General features: G+C 37.3%; 1 protein-coding gene across 3 annotated transcripts in view; it reads right to left on the bottom strand.

The window, feature by feature from the left end:
* The window catches only part of LOC101746084 (dedicator of cytokinesis protein 1), a 69012-nt gene extending 58785 nt beyond the window's left edge, over positions 1-10227 (bottom strand). For all 3 annotated transcript variants that reach the window (XM_012691517.3, XM_012691522.3, XM_012691525.3), the window contains exon 1: positions 10070-10227. In XM_012691517.3, the coding sequence (XP_012546971.2) occupies positions 10070-10115 (46 nt within the window). In that variant the 5' untranslated portion in view covers positions 10116-10227. The remainder of the gene's footprint in view (positions 1-10069) is intronic.
* Between the last annotated feature and the right edge of the window lie 10932 nt (positions 10228-21159).

The following is a 21159-nucleotide window of genomic DNA, read 5'->3' as shown; positions in this document are numbered from 1 at the left end:
GTCTTAATTTAATTATATCCATATTTTTATGAAAAATGATAATATGGAGTGATATTTTGAGACATTAATCAACTGGGATGAAATTAAACGAAATGAGATGATATGGGATGAAATGTAATCTCAGGAAAATGGTGGTCATTTACTGAGATTTTTTCAGTGGACTTTTTGGAGGATCCCAAGAAGTTACGTCCAGCGGCTTTGTTTAATTTTCCCACATTTGTGCACTTTCACAGATATTAAACAGTTAATGAACCACCATTGTTACACATTTAAACCTGAAGAAACACTTAATAAACAAAATAAAAAATGTGTGCGTGTACTAGTGTACACACGTAAGAAGTGAAACTTCTTTATGGCCTTATTTTTCGAAAAATGATCTACATGCAACTTTCTAGAAATTGGTTAAATAAAGTTAAATTAGATAAAGTTTAAACAAAAGGATTTTATTATCATAGACATGAATACAAAAAAGTTAAATTAGATAAAGTTTAAACAAAAGGATTTTATTATCATAGACATGAATACAAAAAAGATGGCGCGTAACGGAAAAATGTGACGCGTAACCGAAAAATGTGACGGTAAATTTTTTTCCAACGCCGATAAGGAAGTTTCACTTCAATAAAACAAATCACACAACTTCACTCCTCGCGTTCCCGCCAAAAATCCATTGATAGATTACCATAATATATGTTGCCATATCGAGGGGTGAGAGGCTATTTAAGCAACTGTCACGGAACTTAGCTTTTGAGATCGTAGTCTGGCAACACGGCCTTAACAATAAAAGACTTGTCAAAAATATGTGAAAGGAGTCGGTTGTAGCTTTCTAATTTTATTTTATTTAATATTGTAAATGCACTGAATACACGGTCATACCGAAGAAAATCTCGTATTAATGATTAGCAAGTATTTTCCCTCAAGATCCGTAACAGCAACATTTCTTCACTGGACATTCCATAATAAATAATATACTACTAATACCATAAAAATTAAATTTACTATGAAAATTTTCGACTTCAGCCATAATCACAATAAAACTAAAGAAATGTAACGAAGGGTGAAAGTATATTTGATTCAAAGCGACGTTTTTTCAACTTTACAGGGAAGCCATTTTAAGTTCAAAATTTGAAAAAATATGTAATAATAAAAAAACTCTTTCAGCTATTTGAATGAGTAAACTTAATTGAAGGTCAATGAAAAACATCGAACTTTTGATGCTAATACCAAATTAGACGGACCTTTAATTGAGGCCGTCAGCGCAAAAGTGGCCTAAGCTTACTATAGTTATTATGGAGCAATGAGGTTTAAGTTTTCATGAATTTGAATTTGAGTGGGCAAAGAAACAATACGCGCAGAATAATGTTTACAAAGCCGTCTGTTGTCTATGGGTGAAACTATGGATAGACCGGTTTTGCATCAGAATTTATTATATTTTAAATAATTTGCAATATACATACATAATTATAAGCATTATCTATATATTAATACGTGAAGCAAAAACGTTGTATCCCTTTTTACGAAAATTGCGCGGACGGAGGAGTATGAAATTTTGCACACTTATAGAGAATATAGAGAAGAAGTGCACAATGCTAATATTTTTTTAAAATAATGCATAAAAGATACATTAAATCAATAAAGAAAACATTACACACACTACCTTCCATGTATTTGACGCACACACGCATGCATACTATTTATTGTCAAACTTTTGTTCTTGACGTCTGTTGTCAAATTGAGAAAAGATTAAATATTGTTTGTCTTTGTTAATGTCTTGGCGAAATTTGTGATTAAAGAAGTATAAAATAGAATCATATTAGTGTACAAACGTACAATTCCAACTAATTATAGTCGAATTTCGACTACTGCGGGACCTCTAGTTATAGAAAATTGGTGTTAGACCACTTTTACCACTTAACATCAGGTGGGCTGTGAGCTCGTCCATCCATCAAAGCAATAAAAAAATATATATATATTAAGTGAGAGATGTCACTTAAGTCAAATAAGCCTTTCACATCTCGATGTTCATTTTTCGAACTTTGTTGGTTTTTTTGCATTAAAAATAGCTTAATTTGCTGGATAAAGTTGAAGCTTTTTGGAACGCAACAAAAATATCTATGGAAATAGTGAGGTGGTACAATAGTAGAATGAGTGGGTCATCTCAAGTTCCCGGTATTTTCTGAATGCTATGATATAACTTGTAACTATACTTGAGACCTTAGAACTTATATCTCAAGGTGGGTGGCGCATTTACGTTGTGGATGTCTATAGGCTCCAGTAACCACTTAACACCAGGTCCAGTGGATTATGGGCTCGTCCACCCATCTCAGCAATAAAACAATATATACAAAAAACATGTTCTTCTTAAAAGGACATTTATGTAGAGTACCTACTCAGCGGTTAGCAGCGTCTCGACTCTGCCTCTAGCATTATAGACCTCTATGACCAAACGGTAAACACTCACCGTCAGATCGCCGTACACTTTTTTATTATTTTTTATTGCTTAGATGGGTGGACGAGCTCACAGCCCACCTGATGTTAAGTGGTCACTGGAGCCCATAGACATCTACAACGTAAACGCGCCAACCACCTTGAGATATAAGTTCTAAGGTCTCAGTATAGTTACAACGGCTGCCCCGCCCTTCAAACCGAAACGCATTACTGCTTCACGGCATAAATAGGCAAGGTGATGGTACCCACCCGCGCGGACTCACAAGTGGTTCTACCACCAGTACACTAAAAAGGATTTTGACGAATTTATAGACGAATTAGCATTTGCTCACGGGCACTTCCCGCTCATCTGGTCAACACTATCTTTGACTAAACAGTGACGTAATCCTGATGTTAAATAAACCAAGTTTCCTTGAAGTAGCTTCAATAATCGTGTGAATTCATGATCGTTCGCGTAATTATGTGTTAAGTACGACAGACGTGTATTTTTGCATGTGACGTCACGTTTTGATATTCGAGTGTATTGGTCAATGGGTAAGATTTGTTTTGCTCGAAATTCAAGGAAAAACCAACGCATTTCTTTTGGCTAGCCTATATGAGGGAAGAACGGGCAAGATGCCCTTTTTATACTCACTACTTACTACTACACTACACAACTAAATAGTTCTCGTTGGTCATTACGTCGTATATTATTACCTACTACTACATTACTACCTTAGATTACTACCTAATACTTTCTTTTTTCTACCTAAGCTGATAGCCTTGAGAGGCTATTTCATCGTAACCTTAACTAATAGGTGAGCTCACGGGGTTCAAACCGGAGTGATGCTAACACTGACCCTAGCAAGAGCAGTGCTTCGCAGAATCTACCACCGGATCGGAAACGCGACCCACTGAGAAGATCCGGTGAGAAACTAAGTGGGCTGTGTCTATGGGTTAATTCGCTCGTCGAGCCCTTCGTCGCAAGCGACGGGTTCGACGAGGACGGTGACCGGTGCTTGTGGTACCTAAAAGCACCGTTAATGGATCGGGGGGATCCGTAATGACGTGTTTGGTTTTGCGACGTCGACTGTTTACCATTCGGTCTACAAGATCGGGTATGTAGTTTCCAGCGGCCACGACAAGAGGGTTCACATGTCGTGTCGCCTTTTCAAAGTGGACCTACTATTACCATACTACACACTTAAACAGTTCTCGTTGGTCATTAAGTCTTACATTACTACCTACTACCACTACATTACTACTTTACATTACTGCCTACTACTACTACACTACACAACTAAACAGTTCTCGTTGGTCATTACCTCGTACATTAAGCGACATAATGATGAATGTTCAACTTTTACGTGCACAATTAGCTCTAACGCTACCTAATGAAAACCGTTAAAGATACGAAATTCTATTACAATATGACATAATGAATAATAAGTGCGCATACTTATTGGCACATCCTGCAAATGCGATCCCTTATAGGATTCGAAATTCTAATTTGGTACAATATGATTACCAAAACAAGAATCGAATTGTTGCGAACTTTATCGAATACTTTATGCCCGCGATTCCAACAGCGGATACCGTATTCACTTTTTAAAACTACCACCAGAATATGATTCGAATTATTGCTGAGTTTATCGACTACGGAGTGCCCGCGGTCCCAACAGCGAATCCTTTATTCTCTTTTCAAAACTACCACCAGAACAAGAATCGCATTATTGCGAAGTTTATCGACTACGGAGTGCCCGCGGTCCCAACAGCGAATCCTTTATTCTCTTTTCAAAACTACCACCAGAACAAGAATCGCATTATTGCGAAGTTTATCGACTACGGAGTGCCCGCGGTCCCAACAGCGAATCCTTTATTCTCTTTTCAAAACTACCACCAGAACAAGAATCGCATTATTGCGAAGTTTATCGACTACGGAGTGCCCGCGGTCCCAACAGCGAATCCTTTATTCTCTTTTCAAAACTACCACCAGAACAAGAATCGCATTATTGCGAAGTTTATCGACTACGGAGTGCCCGCGGTCCCAACAGCGAATCCTTTATTCTCTTTTCAAAACTACCACCAGAACAAGAATCGCATTATTGCGAAGTTTATCGACTACGGAGTGCCCGCGGTCCCAACAGCGAATCCTTTATTCTCTTTTCAAAACTACCACCAGAACAAGAATCGCATTATTGCGAAGTTTATCGACTACGGAGTGCCCGCGGTCCCAACAGCGAATCCTTTATTCTCTTTTCAAAACTACCACCAGAACAAGAATCGCATTATTGCGAAGTTTATCGACTACGGAGTGCCCGCGGTTCCAACAGCGAATCCTTTATTCTCTTTTCAAAACCACTACCAGAACAAGAATCGCATTATTGCGAAGTTTATCGACTACGGAGTGCCCGCGGCTCCAACAGCGAATCCTTTATTCTCTTTTCAAAACTACCACCAGAACAAGAATCGATATTATTGCGAAGTTTATCGACTACGGAGTGCCCGCGATTCCAACAGCGAATCCCGTGTTCTATTTTCAAAACTACTACCGAAACCATAATCGAATTGTTGCGAAGTTTGTCGACTACGGAGTGCCCGCGATTCCAACAGCGAATCATGTGTTCTCTTTTCAAATCTACTACCAAAACCATAATCGAATTGTTGCGAAGTTTATCGACTACGAAGTGTTCCTCCTTCCTTCGGCGCGTCTAAGGGCGATGCTGTTTTCATTACGTTTTCTCCTTAAAACCGAGTTCTGACATTTTAAGATGTTGAAATATGTTAGATTGTTCTGGAATCAAGACGTTTATTTCATAACATTGTGAACCATAAAATTTTTAATTCAAATTTTTTTTGACATAACATTACGGATGAGTAGACCACGTCAAATCCAAAATAGTGTTGGCATGAACATAACGTCATATAAATCCAAAAATCAATAATTAATTATTAATTCGTAACTATACAGCATTACATTTACTAACTGCGTTCAAAGCTCGGAAGCATTGTCGACAGACGAGTACAAACTTAATAAAAAAATAAAAAAAAAAACAAAAGCCAACTTAATCCGAAACAGACGCTCATTTTAATTGAAGCATTTAGTGAACACAAAAAAAAAATACAAGTCCATATTTACACTTACGGACAATTAGTCGTACTACGCACAATGGGGGCGGAATGCGTGTGACTAAGGACGAATGCGCGCGAGCACCGAAACCGCTTGTACGGCTGTATGAGTCTCGAACGAGACGCGAATGATAATCGGGATGTAGTAGACCTAGTTAAAATATAGAGCTGCTTTAAAAAACCTTAAATTTGTTAAAACCTGCATTTGTGTTATTAACAGTCAAAATCAAGACTCATACAGTAATGTACAAATTGAAGGATAACATTATGCCCTAAACACATAACTACGGTTCATCCCGATAAATTGACGGTGCTGTTAGACACCGTCCTCGTCGAACCCGCCGCTTGCGACGAAGGGCTCGACGACTGATCGAACCCAGCCCACTGACTTTCTCGCCGGAATTTCTCAGTGGATCGCGTTTCCGATCCGGTGGTAGATTCTGCGAAGCACTGCTCTTGCTAGGGCCAGTGTTAGCAACACTCCCGGTTAGAGCCCCGTGAGTTCACCTACACGTCAAGGAGAAGCTGAAATAGCCTCTCAAGGTTACCAGCCTAGGTAGGAAAAAAAAGAAGGATAAGGTATGTATGCTTAATGCGAGTTTTTAACGAAAATATAACCATAAGTACCTTTGCAATGACAAAATAAATCATTTTAATCAACTTTTTCAAAACTTGTTTTAACGTTAATTATTAATTTTTTATATTAAAAAGTCGAAGATTTTTTTTAAAACTTATCGCAGGCCGCTTCTATTAGATTCGTTATACTATCGACATTCGACCCAGTAGCGCACCTGTCACACGACACTCCCCGTAATTAGATATTGGAGTCTATTACTGGTTCCGATTTTTAATGAATATCATATTGATTTGTACTTCCTTTTTGAAATAAAGCTTCTTTGGGCGCGTTGAGAGGAAAATTTAACTCACGACAGATTCGTTACGGCTAGAGAGAAAATATACAATTTAGGAAGAGCGAGAGTGAGAAAATAGACGGCGTCTCGCGAACTACTCGACCGTGTAGAGAAGTTTTTTTTTTTTTTTGTTGCCCTTGTAGGCAGACGAGCATACGGCCCACCTGATGGTGAGTGGTTACCGTCGCTCATGGACTTCAGCAATGCCAGGGGCAGAGCCAAGCCGCTGCCTACCGCTTAATACTCTCCATAAGCCTCGTTTGAAGAAGGACATGTCATAGCGCTCGGGAAACACCGTGGAGGGGAGCTCATTCCATAGCCGGATGGTGGTAAAGGTGGTAAAGTAAAGGACTAAGCGAGCTAGGTTATTTCTCTTACATACAGCATTCCCTATTACAAGAGAATTTTGATTTAAATATGATAAATGAAGAAAACCACAATACTACACACCGCAAAAGAAGTTTGACTTCTTTCACGTGCTCCAAGTTGCATGCGCACAATTTTTTTATCATTAGGAATTTTGGGATTGTATTGTAAAATTTTTGTGGATAACCAAGTTTCGGATGGTACAAAATATTTCAATGAATAAATTTAGTACGTAATGGTTTATGTGGAATGTAATTAAAAAACAACTGACATGCGGGATCCATAATCTCGAGCAAAGACGGCAATCAGCCCGAAAAGTAAAATTAATTGAAATACATTTTTTTTATCGCCTAATAATTCACTAAGACCAGTTACGAGCGATGGTGTTCTATAATAAAATTACAGTTCCCTGCGGTTCCAATTGGATACAATTCATCATCATTAATCGTAATATAATAGATGTCACTTACAGAGATAAGTTTGGGTATTGATAATTTCATAATAATTTAAATCATAATTAATTCATTTACCCGGTTGCATATAATAGAGTCATTCCGAATACTTCTTCAGTCACAAGAGAACCAAAGAAGAAGACAAAATGTCATAATTTTTCCGTGTGTTCGCGGGATTTCCATCACGCCTATATACCTATAGGCAGCAATTGTCTACTATGGTAACTGGAACGTCATGAGGGGAGAGACGCATTTATGATATCTATGTCCTATGGTATTCATTCAACACCGATACATAAAAGCGAGTCAACCATCGAGATTGTTACATAAAAATTTAATCTCCCAAAAAAACCAAGGTATTGGAATAATAAACGCACGGATGTGAGGTTATCGCGATTGACGGGACGTTTTGTTTGACATCTCGTAATTGGACTTCCACAGGTGGAAGGGGAATGGTTCAAGGACAGAAGGGCAGAAAGAGCAGTCTGTATTCCGAAACGGCGCAAACAAAAGTTTACCGCTCATGATTGAAAGTGTTTAGAGCCTTATTACCATGGACGAGCTAACGGAATGAGCTAACGGATGCGCTAATGAAATCAAGCCTTCAACTGAGACAATCGCATGCTTCACAGTAGAAACAGGTAGGATGATGATAAATACTCGTCTGGACTTCCATAAGACTTATCGCCAGCAGGTAAATGAAAACGTTCCATTAATATTACATGTGGTTGTCTGAACGAATGTATTTAAAAAAATCTTATATCCGCCACAGGATTAAAAAACCTCGGCATATTCGCATCCATGATCATGGTAAACTCACATAGAAAGAGGTCTATGAGCTCCAATGTCCGCATACCACTAAGTGAGCTGTGAGATCATGAACATGAATAAAAAAAACTATAAATTTGATTGATACTTGTGTCAAAAAAAATGATAGCAAGATTAAGAGACTCTGAAGACAGATAGTAGACTTTATACGTTGTCACATTACGTTATGATAGTACATAATACACATTTGTATCACATCCCAAAACTACTGTGATGTACACAAACAAACTTAGTCTTATTTAGATTATAAAATTAAGTTGGCAGACATATGATAATGAGTATCAGCAAAACCTTCGCCCATTTCACGAATCATTTAACTACATTAACATTATATAAATGACTTTCCTAGATGGAGTGCTAATCGATTATACGGTCAGAAATTTGAGGAATCTCAAGAAGATATGGTGCATAGGCAAGGTTAAAGGAAACTCTCGTTTCTATTTTCAACATACTATGTTTCACTATGTTTTGGACTAGACAGCTCACAAATAAGAAACAAAGCTAGTAAAAATACACCGAATAAGGCTCTAATATCATACTTTCTTTCCATGATTTTTCATAACTACACCTGTTTCTTTCATACTTCTAAAGCACTAGCCCACAAGATAATATCATCAGCTCCATTGGCTGTTGAACCTCAGGAAAGTAACCCACAATTCGGATCAGATCAACCACACCCTACAATATGTGCTTCTTTTTTTGTATTGCTTTTTTATTACTGTTCATTGGTGCTTCGACATACAGAGAAATAAGTAAGCATAACAAAAACTTTTAGAAAAATAATGACAAACGTTTGCTATGAGAAGAAATTTTGCCCAATACTATTGTTATTCAATATCCAACTATTAAAGATACAAAAAAAGAGACAGTGGTATACCAAAGAGCAATATATTTCAAAATGGTTATCTTAATTGAAGCTTGATATCAATGTTGTTTATATCATAAAAAATATTCAATGAAACAAAAACTATAGAAGTGCAAATCAATACAAGATGATTGCTTGATATTTAAACTCGAGTGTTAGCATGAAGTATTTAATTAAGGAAACAGTGTTATTGTAGGAAAAATATTGTTTATTTATATTGCTTCATAGTAAGTACTCATAAGATATAAGAAAATGATACATTGAAATATTTACAAAAGTTATAGTGCAAAGTTATATACATATTGGAGTTATACCACTTTATTGGCATCCTAAAGTGAATTATATTTTTATTTATTTATTTTAGTATTTTTGTCACTCATAGACAACACTGGGACATCGGAAAAGCTGTTTCTTAATTTTCCTGTTGTGAACTTATTTAATACAAAGTACATGTTTTTGTTTATAACAAAATCGAAGTAATTGAAATTTGCAAATATTAATAGCTAAATTAATTTTAGATTTCAATACTGCAAACTATTTTAAATTGCTGCTGCAATACAAAATTTCATTTTCAAATTTGGTAAATAAATTTTCATAAGCATGCGTTTAATTGAAAGTTTCTAGATAATAATTAGTCCAAAGATATTTAATTTGAAACACGAACGAAAACCGGTAGCTTTCGGTTCGAATTTTAACACATCACATATCATATCAATTTCCTCTCTGTTATCAACAATTTTAAAATCCTGTCTAAAAAGTTCACAGAAAGTGTTATCAACGCTATAATTTTTCTAAATGCAATTCCATACGAATGTGATCAAAAATATTTATCAATTTCATTGACTATCTTCATGATCAAGATTTATGGGAGTGGCAGATTATTTATAGTTATTTTTGAAATTTAATGGGAATTAAATTAGCAAAAAATGATAATGAATTTCGACCTGGATTCAAGATTTAATTATATTATATGTGACACAATGTTTATATTTATCTCGACTTCGCGGGAGGCAAGACATGGCCAACTTTCCTTAAACTAAGTTTTAATGTTTACGAAACTGTCATTACTCTCAGAGCTACAGTTAAATACTCACCAACGGCATAGCATTCTTCATTTTCTAATTTTCGCCAAACAGTCATTGTGCTGATAAAAAACACGAAATTTATATTTTTTTATCGAAAACTGTGATGCTCGTCATCTTTAACCCTGACCAAAATTTGACAATTTAAAATTAATTATCAATCAAAATGTTGACTGATGTCAGTTGTCAAGTTTCTCCATAGATATTGAGTTTCTCAAATGTATAATGTTGCCAGGCCCTAAAATGTCAAAAGAGATGGATCTGTTTCTTTTTTCCGTATAGCAATTAAATTCCTTTGTTGTCAGTGCTGCCGGCATCGAGTCTTAAAAATCTTCAATTATTCTAGGAATACTATTTATAACGATATGATAAAGGGAGATAAATGAAATAAAGCTGATTTATTTTAAAATGTAATTCACTGGGATGAAATTAAATGAAATAGATTGAAACTAAATGACATCATCTCATTATGGAATGACGTCCTAGTAAAACGGTGAGAAATTAGTGACAATTCAGTGGACTTCTTGGAGAAAGCCTCTGTTATATTTTCTCACCCACTTTCCACAGTACTTTCAGAGATGCTAAATGGTTAAAATACCACCTCTAATGGGCATTTAAGCCTGAAGAAATACCAAACTAACCAAAAAAGTATCTAATCACAGATCTTCGCTCATCGCTTACGCCTTCTTTTTTTCCTACCTAAGCTAATAATCAGCGTAACTCTAACGTGTAGGTGAGCTCTCGGGGCCCAAACCAGGAAGTGTTGCTAAAACTGGCCCTAGCAAGAGCAGTGCTTCTCAGAATCTGCCACCAAGTCGGAAATGCAACCCACTGAGAAGATCCGGCGAAAAACTCAATGGGCTGTGTCTATGAGTTAGTTTACTCGCTGATCTCTTCGTCGTTAGCGACGGGTTCGACGAGTACCTACGCTAAAAAGTTTAGTTACTCATGAACACAGTTGTTTTTTATTTTATTACCTGCCATGTTTAATTAGGTAATATTTTTTATTTAATTTTTTTTATTGCTCTTGATGGAAGACGAGCATACGGCCCTCCTGATGGTGAGTAGTTACCGTCGCCATTAAGGGCCGAGTCACACCGGAATGGCAGCGGCCGGCAGCGTCGCGGCGAGCACTTTCAGTGTGAAATAATTTTAAACTTTATCTATATACTTAAAAGATCAGTATCGCTTGAAAAGCTAGAAAAGGTCGCGACACTGCCGTCGCCTGCCCGCGGTGAAGCGAGCAGCCGCGCGCCACGTGCGTCTTGTCGGTGGTTCTGCCCGCGGCTGCCAGCGGCGCGCGGCGACACGAGGCCGCTCGCGGCACCGCGTTACATATAATAACCAATTCCATAATGTTCACTCTAAACACACGTTTTTTTTTATTGCTTATATAAGCTGTGAGCTCGTCCACTCCACCCTTTAAACCGAAACGCATTACTGCTTCACGGCAGAAATAGGCAGGGCGGTGGTACCTACCCGCGCGGACTCACAAGAGGTCCTACAACCAGTAATTACACAAATTATAATTTTGCGGGATTTATTTTTATTACACGATCATTGCCGAATGAAGAAACTAGTCCAGAGGAGACTAGGCGCGTGCAGTCTGGAGGCCGCGCGAGGCTGCCAGCGGCGACGCTGGGGGCCGCTGCCGGACGCTGCCGGCCGCTGCCGGACGCTGCCGGCCGCTGCCATTCCGGTGTGACTCGGCCCTAAACGTCAACAATACCAGGGGCAGAGCCAGGTCGCTGCCTACTATTTAAATGAGTAGAACCTTTCTTCTTATAACGAGTATTGGAACCCAAAATGTGAATGTTATCCACCTTGAGACTTGAGTTTGACATAAATTATTAGTATCGGAGTACATAATATCCTATAATGTATTACCCTATAAACCAAAACACATGAATGCTTCACTGTAAACCGAGATGATGGTATCATAAACTTAATTTATCTACTTAGTGACTTTCTTCAAAAAAAATCGAGACTAAAACGCAGATAACGCGTATTTAATTCATTCTTAGATTTGTTTAGTGTTTAAAATAAATTAAGCGATGTCAACAAAAGAAGGAATCCGTAAGAAAATGACATTATCAATCATTGTACAACAAAGTTTTCACAGCCGCTTTTCAGCAGACATCTTCCTGAACTCATTAATCAGAGTTAGATAAAAGCGAAGAATTGCAGAGGCAACGAACGTAATATCGCACCTGCTCATTCATGAATTCCTAGCCCACTGAGTTTCTCGCCGGATCTTCTCAGTGGGTCGCGTTTCCAATCCGGTGGTAGATTCTGCGAAGCACTGCTCTTGCTAGGGTCAGTGTTGGCATCACTCCGGTTTGAGCCCCGTGAGCTCACCTACTACCTAAGGTTACGCCGAAATAGCCTCTCAAGGCTATCAGCTTATGTAGGAAAAAAAATGAATTCCTAATTATTGTAATTACTTTTTTTTTTATTGCTTAGATGGGTGGACGAGCTCTCAGCCCACCTGGTGCTAAGTGGTTACTGGAGCCCATAGCCATCTACAACGTAAATGCGCCACCCACCTTGAGATATAAGTTCTGAGGTCTCAGTATAGTTACAAGAGCTGCCCCACCCTTCAAATCGAAGCGCAATACTGCTTCACGGCAGAAGCAGGCAGGGTGGTGGTACCTACCCGAGCGGACTCATAAGAGGTCCTACCACCAGTATCATTATCTATGGAAGCACTATCCAACAGGGGACCCACCTCTTCGTTGACCGAACTTCATGGAAAGACTTGAATACTTATAGTCGCGATCCTGAGTAATAAGGAAACGACGAACAAGATGAATTCGAAACTAGTTTAAATACAATTAATTTTCCAACACAAGCGTGCTCTATTAGAATAATCAAATACAACGATATTAATTAAATTGTAACAGAACACTACGGACTAACGCTTTCAAGTGCAAAGCAAAAAGTAACGCTGCCTTTGAGCTTTGCTATTCAAATAGCTTCAGGCGCTAAGGACGCGAACAATTACACGGAGTTTCCGGCAGATACAAATTTACAACGAAATGGAGTTTGCTTTCGTTCCGAAATGCGATTCCTTTAATATAAAAATCAAGGAAGGCTCTTATTGTAACTATTAAAATGTTAAGCTAATGAAATAGTTAGGTAAAAGATAAATTTTATTTTAATAGAGCAATTAAATGTTTGAAAATGCTAATCTAAAGAGTATTATTATAACGAACCAAAAATACACTGTAAAACATATTATAATGACACAAAATATTAATTTAATGCACTAAAGTTTAGTATTATCTTCGATTTTCATGAATTTTGGTCATATTTTACAATTTTCCTTCTGGCTTATTGGTTTGTTATTTTCATTAAATTATTTCTGTCGTTTGGTATACTTTAGAGTTTTCATGGTCACGAAGGACTGACGTCGTTTGAGACTAACACCATTTATTATCTACAAATTTACTTTTTTACTTTTTACTGGTGGTAGGACCTCTTGTGAGTACGCACGGTACCACCGCTCTGCCTATTTCTGCCGTGAAGCAGTAATGCGTTTCGGTTTGAAGGGCGGGGCAGCCGTAGTAACTATACTTGAGACCTTAGAACTTATATCTCAAGGTAGGTGGCGGATTTACGTTGTAGATGTCTATGGGCTCAAATAACCACTTAACACCAGGTGGGCCGGTCGTCAACCCATCTAAGCAATAAATAAATAAAACTTAACAGTAATTGATTGAGCTGCTGATTAATTTTAAAAAATTCATAACTTTGTATAATGAAATTCAAACAATTATCCTAGTCATCGATTCATAATAATCTGTTCACATTGGCGAAGCAGCTGCAATTGTCCCCAGTTATCCGATCATACCAAACTATTACTATAGACTGGAACTGGCATATTACGTAGGTTCGTTCATAGCTCAAGATAACATTAATTTATTTTATTTGGAGTAATAAATGAGTGGATTGCACATCGTTTTCCCGATCCTGCGGTAAGAATGGAAAGCAGTCGATGTCGCCCAAAACACGTCATTTAGAATCCTCCCGATTCACTAACTTCGGTACTTCAAGCACCGGTCACCGTTCTCGTCGAACCCGTCGCTTGCGACGAAGGGCTCGACGAGTAAATTAACCCTCAGACACAGCCCTCTGAGTTTCTCGCCGGATCTTCTCAGCAGGTTTGAGCCCCGTGAGCTCACCTACTAGTTAAGGTTACGCTGGAATAGCCTCTCAAGGCTACCAGCTTAGGTGGAAAAAAAAAAAACTTGATGTAAATGTGTCTTAATCTTGATTCTCTTTACTGTAAACAAAACTAAAAATGTTAGAAATAATATGACATCTACATGTTTTTATTAAACTAGATTAATAAATGAGCTTACGGTTCACATGGTTTTAAATGACATATAGACATTACAACATAAATAAACTTTGTGGCATCGAGAGAGAAGAACAGCGCCCCTAGCGGCAAACGTAGGCAAGCGTTCAACTCCACACAAATTTGAGTTAATTTTTACGCTATCGAGAACTTTAAAAAATTCGCACTAAGCACACTGTACGCACTTCTGTTCCACGGCTGAAGTAGTTACGTACCTACCCACGTGTACTGGCAATTCACCTTTCCACCACTAAGGACAAACGTAAATATCACATGCTTACGTCATAGCGTTTGTCTATATGTCACAGGCTACAAAATACTGTTGTCACCAACCGTAAAAAATTTAACGGACAATAGTTTTACGTGATAGCGTCAGTAGCAGAACTATTCGAACTGCTCGCTCTGACGTCACGCGCGAAGAGAGACAAATATGTCACAAGCCAACGCTTGAACTGATCGTGCCTCTCTATCGTTTGTATCGCGCTCTCGCTTGCACGTTCAGGCTCGGGCGGAACGTGACACTTTTTCGTGCGTGCAGTCGGTATTCATAGATTTATAAGACGTTATCACGGCAAAACGTTTTTTTTTATGATTGAAAGATTACTGTTGTCCCGGAGACCTTTCCAGTACCAGTAAGGCAGGTGGGCGAGCAAAGGCTCAGCCAGGAGGGGTAGGATTTGCTAACAGCTGCCCGAGCTCCTCCGAAGGAGACCTAACAACTCAAGAGCAACTGCTTCACGACTGAATCTACTACCGGATCGGAATCTCGACCCGCTGAGAAAATCCGGCAAAAAATTCAACGGGCTGATGCATGGGTTAGGTTGCACGTCGACCTCTTTGTCGAGTTCGACGAGTACGGTTACCGGGGTCCCTAAGCCTGTTCCTAGTGTTAGAGCGGAGGGCGTCTAATGCAAAGGTAATTGGATCTGATGAATCCGTAAGGACGGTTTTGAAGTCCGTAAGGAAGGTTTTGAAGTCGTCATGGCCTAAAAGATAAGACGTTCGGTGCATTCGTGTTGAAGCGATGCACCGGTGTTCGAATCCCGCAGGCGGGTACCAATTTTTCAAATGAAATACGTACTCAACAAATGTTCACGATTGACTTCCACGGTGAAGGAATAACATCGTGTAATAAAAGTGAAACCCGCAAAATTATAATTTGCGTAATTACTGGACCTTACAACTTATATCTCAAGGTGGGTGGCGCATTTACGTTGTAGATGTCTATGGGCTCCAGTAACCACTTAACATCAGGTGGGCTGTGAGCTCGTACACCCATCTAAGCAATAAAAGAAAAAAAAAGTGTCTAGGGCGCGTCAAAATCCACGTTACGTTTGAACGAACCTAAATTCGTGATTTACGACCGACTAGATGCATAGCTCAGTAAACTTTGTATGAAGTAGCGAATCCGTTTCGTGCATTGCTCCGACACATACAAACTTGTTTGAAATGGGTTTCGGGCGTTTGTAAGTCCGGAAGTTAGTTGTTATTTTGTAGTTTAATGCTTTTAACGGTAATGTTGGATTTGAATTAAGCACATTCAAGTGGTTTATTATTATGAAATTTTCTATTCACTTCCAGTCCGGTATTTACATAGGTACATAAAATAATGTTTGATAACAATTGACTAACAATTAGAATTTTCTTTGTCAATTTTTAATTTGCTGTCCACTAGATTTTTTTTATAAATAAACTAGCAATCCGCCCTCGCTTCGCTTCGGAAACTGTAATTTATTATTGATTTCTCCACTATTTAATGGATGTATACATATTATTATAAACCTTCCTCTTCAATCACTCTATCTATTAAAAAAAACCACATCAAAATCCGTTGTGTAGTTTTAAAGATTTAAGCATACATAGGGACAGAGAAAGCGACTTTGTTTTATACTATGTAGTGATTAATTAAAAATAATTAATTTGGGGTTTTTTCAGTGAATAAAATAGTAATGTATAAATTTATCCAATGCAAAAACACTAATGGTGTTTAACTATGCAGTAACAATTTATAGGCTTTAATGAACTACCTTCGACAGATTCGTTGGTTGAATGGCTAGTTTTTTTTTTTAATTTTTTAATTGCCCTAGTAGGCAGACGCGCGTACGGCCCTGATGGTGAGTGGTTACCGTCGCCCATGGACTTCAGCAATGCTAGGGGCAGAGCCAAGCCGCTGCCTACCCTTAAGCACTCTTCACAAGCCTCGTTCGATATCAAACAACCAGACAAAGAGCAAATAAACCTGTTTGTCACAGGAATGTCTGTCCGCCCAAAAGTAATTAACTTAAGCGGTTTATAAGTGATTTTTTTCTCCATAAAATCAAGCAAGACCTTCAAGTTTTGGAACGTTTCTCGGCTCAATTATCTCGATGGGTTCAGTTCAGAGAGCACCGTCAAGTGAAACCCAATTAGGAAAGTTCGGTGGGCATAAACTCTCCTATTCTTCCCAGAATCTCAAAAGCTTGGACTCATAACTGAACCACAATGAATTTTAGGTTGAAAAATCACGGAGCATTGGTCGGTGTGGCGTTAATAATTTGTTTTTTATTTATTTATATGTGTACTTTTATTTTTGTTATACTTACATTTTTCATATTGGAGGGAGAAAAATTTTTTTTTTTTTTTTTTTATTGCCCTTGTAGGCAGACGAGCATACGGCCCACCTGATGGTGAGTGGTTACCGTCGCCCATGGACTTCAGCAATGCCAGGGGCAGAGCCAAGCCGCTGCCTACCGACTAAGAATCCTAGACCTGCTTTTATTTTTCACAAGTTTTTATTAACTTCGTCTAGATTCGTCTAAATTTAAGAATATTCTTACAGACTTCAAGATGCCCGATTAACCTGAAAGTTTGCACACGCATTAACGACCGATGACTGATAATACAAAAACTTTGGTCAAATATCCTGTGATCAGTATTAACAGGATTTTCATCTCATAAATTCATCGTAAGTTTGATTTGTTATATAAGCGTATATTTTTTTATTTATAAACTAAATTATTATGTTATTAAGCTGTAGTTTGACGAGTTCACAGTCTGTTCTTTGTACTTGCAAATCTAACATTAAAAAAATATTGAAAATAATGAAATTTAACTAAAAAATGAAAAAAAAAAGTTTAAAAAACTATAATCACAAAATACGCTTTTATAAAAAATCCAACTAAAAAATAGAGAATAAATTTTAATAAATCTGAATTAAAAATAGTGTAAGAAAAAATGATTTTATTGTAATAATGATTTTTGTGATTTAGTAGTGCTTACAATTCTTTCGTCTTTCTTTATTTCTCTATCTTATTCTAATAAAATTTAGCGGCTTTTTTTAAATTTACCCTATTGCTACTGTAGCGCCAACCTTATTTAGCAGATTTTAACGGACACTTTTTACACACAGATACGGTTCTCCTTACCTCTACCCTCCATGGCCTAGCCGACGGAGGCGCATAGACGCCATTACACACTTACCAACCAGCCTTCTTGAAGAGCGGTGCATCCGTCCTAAGAACTGTCATTCGTTTTCGTTCGCTAACGTCAAGAGAAGATTTCTAAATTGTTCTAAGACAGCAAACGTGATTGGTGCACTCAATATTTCTCTTAGTTCGATCACCCTATTCGCCCCTACGATGTCTGACGATGGTGTTAATAATTGTGGCTTCTCCGACATGTAGATGATAATAAACTGCATTACTGCACGACCGAATCAGATTTGAAAACCTCAAACTCCAAAGCTATTATCGTTGATAAAAAATCTATTAAAATAAAAGTATATAATATAGATCTTTCAGAATTGAGGAAAACGATGCAAGGAATGAATAAGGGGAGAATTATACTGTATCCGCCTTCTCATAAGCCTAGTTCGAGTCACAAGACTTTATCAACAAGTATGGGCATAATAAGATAATTTAAAGTCACATTTGTAAAAGTTATTCTCGGTGGTTATCTGCTCTTGCGGTGAGCTCAGAAATAATCCGCTGTAGACCCGCGAGCTTTGTCAGAGGATTAAGCGCCCGAGACTGAAGCTTTCATGTGAACGTTGTGCTTTAACGGTGAATTTAGTATTTGAAAGCTACATTAAAAATTAAATTGTTTCTTATTATTTTAACCGACTATCGAGGGTCGCGTAGTTAGTTCCCACATCCGACAACATTTCGTTTTTGGAACTGGTTTATTTGTTCTTTCTCTGAGTATTTTATGAAACTTATTATGTATGTATATAAATATATAAACATATTACATAAGGAACATATCCGTCCTTGGCACCCACACTACAGAGCTTAGGATCCGTGTGCGATTAATTATTACTAGAGGTCCCGCAGTAGTCGAAATTCGACTATAATAATTGGAATTGTAAGTTTGTACACTATTATGATTGTATTTTATACTTCTATAATCACGAATTTCGCCAAGACTACACTATAAAAAATGTTAACAAAGACAAACCATATTCTATTCTCAATTTGACCACAGACGTCAAGAACAAAAGTTTGACAATAAATAGTATGCATGCGTGTGTGCGTCAAATACATGGTATGTACGGTGTGTAATGTTTTCTTTATTGATTTAATGTATCTTTTATGCAATATTAAAAAAAAAAAATAGCATTGTGCACTTCTTCTCTATATTCCCTATAAGTGTGGAAAATTTCATACTCCTCCGTCCGCGCAATTTTCATAAAAAAGGATACAAAGTTTTTGCTTCACGTATTAATATATAGATTTAAAAGTAAATATTAGCTAGAATATGTCGGCGTTCCGCCAGGTTTTTCACACATAAGGTCTTTTACAATGAAAATACAATACAATTCTATAAAACTTTAACATTAGGTACATACTTGTTTATTACAAAGAGCCACGTCTTAGTTCTTACACAATTAACCATTATAGCAACTACAACTTCTTTTAAACAAAACAAATGTAATTACTGCGACACAATTCACAAAATATAGTTTAATATTCACAATACATATTTTAGTGATTTTTACATGATGTCATTGTTATTATCCCGCCTAATAATTTATAATAGATGGCGCCAACAACATCATTGCATAACAATTACAATATTTAATTAAATTATTGCTGTTCATTATAACATAAATTATTATTAATATTTATGCTTTATTAATATTTAATTATTTATACAGTCATTTGTGTTTTTAAACAATAATATACTTAGTGTGGTCATAAATACTGTTACAATAAAAAAAAAATATATATTGCAAATAAGATTTATTACTTTTATAGTGTGTTAGTTTAATACATAAATATAAAACAATTAAAAGTATAAAAAGCTTATTCGAAGTGGTCTCCATTGGTTGCAATACAGTCCTTTAAACGTTGAGGTCAGTTATCAATAGAAGCACGCTCTCTTTCCATGGGAAAAATCTTCACTGCCAATCGTGCGGATTGTTTTAGGGACTCCAAATTATCATGGCGTTTAGAGCAAGCCGTACTCTCTAAAACTGACCATAAATCACAATCCAGCGGATTAAGATCGGACTAGACGACGGCCAGTCTTCAGCTCTGATGAAGTCCGAAACGTTCGTTTCCAACCAAGACTGCGTAGACCGATCTTTATGACCTGGCGCCGAGTCTTGCTGGAAGGACCATTCTTGATTATTGAACATGGTGCTGTTAAGGGGCTTTACTACCTTCTCAAGAATGGTATCTTGATACACTTGTGCCCATGTTTTGATACCTTTTTCACAAAAGTATGGCTCGGTCACTCCTTCATAGCTAATACCCCACCAAACCATCACTGAAGTCGGATAGTGCCCACGTTGCACTCTGTCGACTAATTGGGAAGCTTCCGTAGAGCTTTGAGCATAAATACGGTCATTTTGTTTGTTAAAATGTTGCTCAATTGTAAAAAATTTCTCATCCGTAAGCAAACATTTTCTATGACCTCCCTTTGCTACCGCTTCAATAGTTGTTTCGATTTTACCACCCTATTCTCTTTTAAATTATCAGTTAAGAAATGACCAGTACGTCTCTTATAGGCTGCAGGACCTAAGTCATCTTTTAAAATACGCGACATGGTTCTAGGTGCTATCTTCATCTCCAGAGATAAAATCTTTTGCTTTCGGACAGGATTTCTTCGAATTCTTTCCCTTACTGCTTTGACCACCTTTTTCGTACGAACACTACGTGGACGGCCAGATCTTTTTCTGTCACAAACAGAGGAGGTCTCATTGTACCTATTAATAGCTCGGTACACAAACATTTTACTAATACCAAGCGTATGGAGAGTTTTAAAAATTGCATTTGGCTCCATACCTACTTTGTGTAATGCAATCACAGCGATTCGGTTCTCTTTATCACCCCACTCCATTTTAATATCGCAAAATATTGTACAATGTATTGGCGCCAAAATGAGAAAACTCAATGAGCAATCATATAAAAATGACAGATTCCAAATTCAGATGTAATATTTTGTTTATTTTTAAATTGTAACAGTATTTATGGCCAGACTAAGTAAACATTAAACATATTCTGAACATTTTCACATCAAAACAGTGTCTGCTAATTACTATATATGGTAGAATAACAGTTTCATCTTGCTAAGAATAAATAAACAATAACATAGAATAAACTAAACTATGTATTACTAAGTTAATTATTGGCAACACTATTGTTAGCGTCGACTGCAGGAATACAGTTCAAACATCGGCTATACTGTGGCAGTTTATTAAGTTTCGAACACACACGAACGATGTGAGCAAAGCTAATAGAATGCTAATGGCTAGGCTGTG

The sequence above is a fragment of the Bombyx mori genome, chromosome 26 (assembly GCF_030269925.1).
Source record: "Bombyx mori chromosome 26, ASM3026992v2".
NCBI lineage: Eukaryota > Metazoa > Arthropoda > Insecta > Lepidoptera > Bombycidae > Bombyx > Bombyx mori.
The sequence above is the reverse complement of the archived record's forward strand: the minus strand, read 5'-3'. Positions and strand labels throughout refer to the sequence as shown.